Source organism: Dipodomys ordii, unplaced genomic scaffold (assembly GCF_000151885.1).
Source record: "Dipodomys ordii isolate 6190 unplaced genomic scaffold, Dord_2.0 Scaffold19, whole genome shotgun sequence".
NCBI classification, from domain to species: Eukaryota; Metazoa; Chordata; class Mammalia; order Rodentia; family Heteromyidae; genus Dipodomys; species Dipodomys ordii.
This window is the reverse complement of record NW_012267235.1, coordinates 3,544,472-3,549,091: the sequence shown is the minus strand read 5'-3', so window position 1 is coordinate 3,549,091 and position 4,620 is coordinate 3,544,472. Positions and strand designations below refer to the sequence as shown.

The 4,620-nt window shown below is 42.1% G+C and overlaps 1 protein-coding gene across 2 annotated transcripts in view; it reads left to right on the top strand.

The window, feature by feature from the left end:
* Positions 1-4,620, top strand: part of Rps6kb1 (ribosomal protein S6 kinase, 70kDa, polypeptide 1) — an 85,928-nt gene that overhangs the window by 48,113 nt on the left and 33,195 nt on the right. For both annotated transcript variants that reach the window (XM_013013368.1, XM_013013369.1), the window contains exons 10-12: positions 1,165-1,272; positions 2,840-2,902; positions 3,079-3,156. In XM_013013368.1, coding sequence (XP_012868822.1) covers positions 1,165-1,272; positions 2,840-2,902; positions 3,079-3,156 — 249 coding nt within the window. The remainder of the gene's footprint in view (positions 1-1,164; positions 1,273-2,839; positions 2,903-3,078; positions 3,157-4,620) is intronic.

The following is a 4,620-nucleotide window of genomic DNA, read 5'->3' as shown; positions in this document are numbered from 1 at the left end:
CTCTGGGCCTGGGCACTGTCCCTCAGCTCTTCAGCTCAAGGCTAGCACTCTACCACTTGAGCCACAGCGCCACTTCTGGCTTTTTTCTTTTTGCTTATATGGTACTGAGGAATCAAACCCAGGACCTCATGCATGCAAGGCAAGCGCTCTGCCACTGAGCCACCTTCCCAGCCCCAGAATCTTGTACTTTCTCGTTTGGCAAACGCTGTTCAGAGATATTTCTGTTTCTGCCTCCTAAGTAGCTGGGATTATAGGCATAAACCATCAAACTAAGCTTAAAAAAATTTTTTTTTTCGGGCTGGGAAGGTGGCTCAGTGATAGAGCGCTTGCCTTGCATGCATGAGGCTGGGTTCGATTCCTCAGCACCACGTAAGCAGGAAAAAAAAGCCAGAAGTGGTGCTGTGGCTCAAGTGGTAGAGTGCTAGCCTTGAGCTGAAGAGCTGAGGGACAGCGCCCAGGCCTAGAGTTCAGGCCCCGTGACTGGACCCAAAAAGAACCCAAAAAAATATTTTTTACTTAAATAATCTATGTCCTGGCAGTTGTGTGCAATAGAGGATAAATGATACACTTATCTAAAAAAGGAAAAATGAAAACAATATCACAGTCCTCTTGAAATCATAATGCCTGGTAAATAGAAACCAGGAATTGCTAATTCCTCTCTACCAGTGCTTAAAAACTACAGTTCCTAGCTGGTTATTGATTGCTGATATTTATAATAGAAATAGATAGGGCTGGGAAGGTGGCTCAGTGGTTTAATGCTTGTCTGGCATGCAGAAGGCCCTGGGTTCGATTCCTCAGTACCACGTAAGCAGAAAAAGCCAGAAGTGGTGCTGTGGCTCAAATGGTAGAGCGCTAGCCTTGAGCTCAAGAGCTGAGGGACAGCACTTAGTTTAAGTCCCATGACTGACCCACCCCCCAAAAAAAAATTACAGTTCTTTGTTTTTGTTTTTTGTTTGTTGGTCCTGGGGCTTTGAACCTCGATCCTCAGATCTCAGCCTTCTGAGTAGTTAGGATTATAGGCGTCAGCCACTGGCGCCCAGCTACAGTTCTTTGTTAATTAGCTCAATTCACAGCATGCATGTCTGATCTGAATACATTGAAGTAGATAACACTATTAAATTTGTGTTTTAGATCCTAATTGTCCTCATTCTTTTCTACCTTTAGCCTCCTTTCACTGGGGAGAATAGAAAGAAAACAATTGACAAAATCCTCAAATGTAAACTTAATTTGCCTCCCTACCTCACACAAGAAGCTAGAGATCTCCTCAAAAAGGTAGGTTCTTTAAATGAGCACCCAGTATATAAACTGTAATATAAATAAATATATATATATAAATATAAAATATTTTATATATAAATATAATTTTTAAAAATATATTTTGAATAGAGAATCTCGTAGCTATATATTGAACAAACAATAACAACAAAAACCTGCACCTGAGTGCTGATGGCTCACACCTATAACCTATAATTCTAGCTACTTGGGAGGCTAAGATCTGAGATCATGGTTCAAAGCCCCCCTGGTCAAGACAGTTGAGACTCTTATCTCCAATTAACCATCAAAAAAGCTAGAAGTAGAGCTGTGGCTTAAGTTGTAGAGCCCTAGTCTTGAGCACAAAACCTCATCCACAGTGCTCAGTTCAAGCCCCAGGACCAAAATACACAAAGTATGTAAATTGGTGTGTGTGCTTTCCAGCACTGGGACTTGAATTCAGGGCCTGAGTTCTGTCCCTGAATTTTTTTGCTCAAGCATTCTAACACTTGAACCACAGCTCCACTTCTAGTAGTTAGTGATTAATTGAAGATAAGAGTATCATGGACTTTTCCTTCTGGGGCTGGCTTTGAACTGTAATCCTCAGATCTGAGCCTCCTGAGTAGCTAGGATTGCAAGGTATCAACCACCAGTGTCCAGTTTGCAATTTATTTATTTATTTTTGGCAGTACTTGGGGGTTGAACTCTCAGGGCCTTGTTAGACAGTTGCTCTGCCACTTGACCTATACTCCTAGCACTTTATTCTTTAGTTGTTATTAGTTTTTTAAATAAAATTGCTTGAATTTCTACCCAGCTAACCTTGCCTGCCATCCTTCTTATGCTTTTCACGTAGTTGAAGTGACAGGCACATATTTTTGTTTGAGATGGGAATCTGACTAACTTTCTGACCAAGGTGACCAGGAACCTCATGCATCCCAATCTCTGAGTAGCTTGGATTACAGTTAGGAGCCACCAGCATCCAATTGAACCTGCAGTTTTAAACACAAAGTACAAATTTAAAGATTGGGTAAGAGGGGGATAGTGGTGTAGAACAAAGAAAGCGGTGACATTGATCAAGATGCATTATACTTATAACCTTACTTAGGGAATTGTAACCTCTTTGTACAACTACTTAATAAAAATTTAAAGGTATTGTTTTTGTTCTGAAGCATTTTGTAAGAGTTCATTGCATTTTTAAAGACAGAATAGATGAACAAAGTATATGCAGGAAAAAAAAACAGCTTCATTAAAGTTAGTTATTTATTTTTTTGGTTAGTCATAGGGCTTGAACTCAGGGCCTGGGCACTGTCTCTGAGCTTTTTCGCTCAAGGCTAGTGCTCTACCACTTGAGCCACAGCTTCACTTTTGGCTTTTTCTGTTTATGAGGTGCTGAGGAATAAAACCCAGGGCTTCATGCATGCTTTCTGGTGGTTAATTAGAGATAAAAGTAATGGACTTTCCTACCCAGGCTGGCTTTGAACTGCAATCCTCAGATCTCAGCCTCCTGAGTAGCTAGGATTACGGGCATAAGCCACCAGTGCCCAGCTTGTCTAAAGGTCTTTATCAGTGCTTTTTTTCCTCCCTAAAGCTGCTGAAAAGGAATGCTGCTTCTCGCCTTGGAGCTGGTCCTGGGGATGCTGGAGAAGTTCAAGTAGGGATTGGCACATTTGGCGTTTTGGGAAAAAATATTACTAATTTTACTTGCTTATGAGGATTATATGTAATTGCTTATAAGTTTGTCTTATTTTGTGATTTATAACTTCAAAAGTATGGTTGTCATTTCAGCAGTCTATTCCTTGTAATTTTTCTTCCATCCTTTCTTCCTAGGCTCACCCATTTTTCAGACACATTAACTGGGAAGAACTTCTAGCTCGGAAGGTGGAGCCCCCTTTTAAGCCTCTGTTGGTATGTGTATGTGAAAACATAATTTTAGTGAACTAGTAATTTTTTTTGTACTGATCCTGGCGCTGTCTTTGAGTTTTTGTGCTCAAGGCTAGCACCCTGTCACTTGAGCCACAGTTTCACTTCTGGCTTTTTTGGTAGTTAATTGGAGATAAGGATTCTCAGTGACTTTCCTGACTAGTCTGGCTCCAAGCACAATCCTCACATCTCAACCTCCTGAATAGGTAGGATTATGGGCACGAGCCGCCAGTGGCTGGCTCTGGTAAAGTTTTTTAGGGTAAGAAGTCTCAGAAGCCCAGCACAGTGGTCAAATTTATAATCCTAGCTACTCAGGAAGTTGATGTCAAGATTATGTTTTGTTCTTGTTGTTTGCCAGTCCTGGAGCTTGAACTCAGGGTCTGGGCACTATTCTTCAGATTTTTTTTTGCTTGAGGTAAGTGCTCTACTGCTTGAGTACTACCTCCACTTTTTGGTGGCTAATTGGAAATAGTCTCATGTACTTCCCTACCCCAACTGGGTTTGAGCCACCATCTTCAGATCTCAGCCTCCTGAGTAGATAGGATTACAGGCATGAACTCCACTGGTACCTGGCTAAGAAGATCATGATTTGAAGCCAAACCAGAAAAAGTTTGCAAGATCTCCTTTATACTAATAGCTGGGCATAGTGGTGCACACCTGTTACCCTAGCTGTGTGGGAGGCAGAGATGGAGTTGCAGTGAGGCTCATAGTTCAGGTCATCCTGGGCAAAAATGAAAAGTTCGTGAAGCTTGGGCACTGGTGGCTCACACCTATAATCCTAGCTATTCAGGAGGCTGGGGATTGTGGTTGAAAGCCAGCCCAGGCAAGGAAAGTCTGTGAGACTCATATTTCCAATTAACCACCAGAGAACCAGAAGTGACGCTGTGGCTTAAGTGGTAGCGTGTGAGCCTTGAGCTGAAGAGCTGAGGAACAACAGCATCCAGGCTCAGAGCTCAAGCCTCACAACCGACCAAAAAAAAAAAAAAAAAAGTTCATGAGACTTCATCTCAAAGAAGCTGTATGTAGGGTCATAAACTTACCATTTCAGGTACAGTGGGAAGCATAAAACAGAAGGTTTGCCATCCAGGCATAAGTCTGGCAAAAGTGTGACTAGTGTAAAATAGGACTGAAGAGATGTTACTCCAGGGTAGAGTACCGGCTTAGCAAGTACATGCTCTGAGGCCAATACTCTGTCCCCCGTATCACAAAAGTAAACAAGAGAGTCTCAGGAAAACCAGATTTGATGTATTCTATGACTTCATGTTTAGTAATTTTATCTGCAGTCATCCTTTCCAAATAAAGACACATTCTCGGGGCTGGGAAGGTGGCTCAGGGGTAGAGTGCTTGCCTAGTATGCATGAAGCCCTAGGTTTGATTCCTCAGTACCACACAAACAGAAAAAGCCAGAAGTAGCGCTGTGGCTCAGGTGTTAGAGTGCTAGCCTTGAGC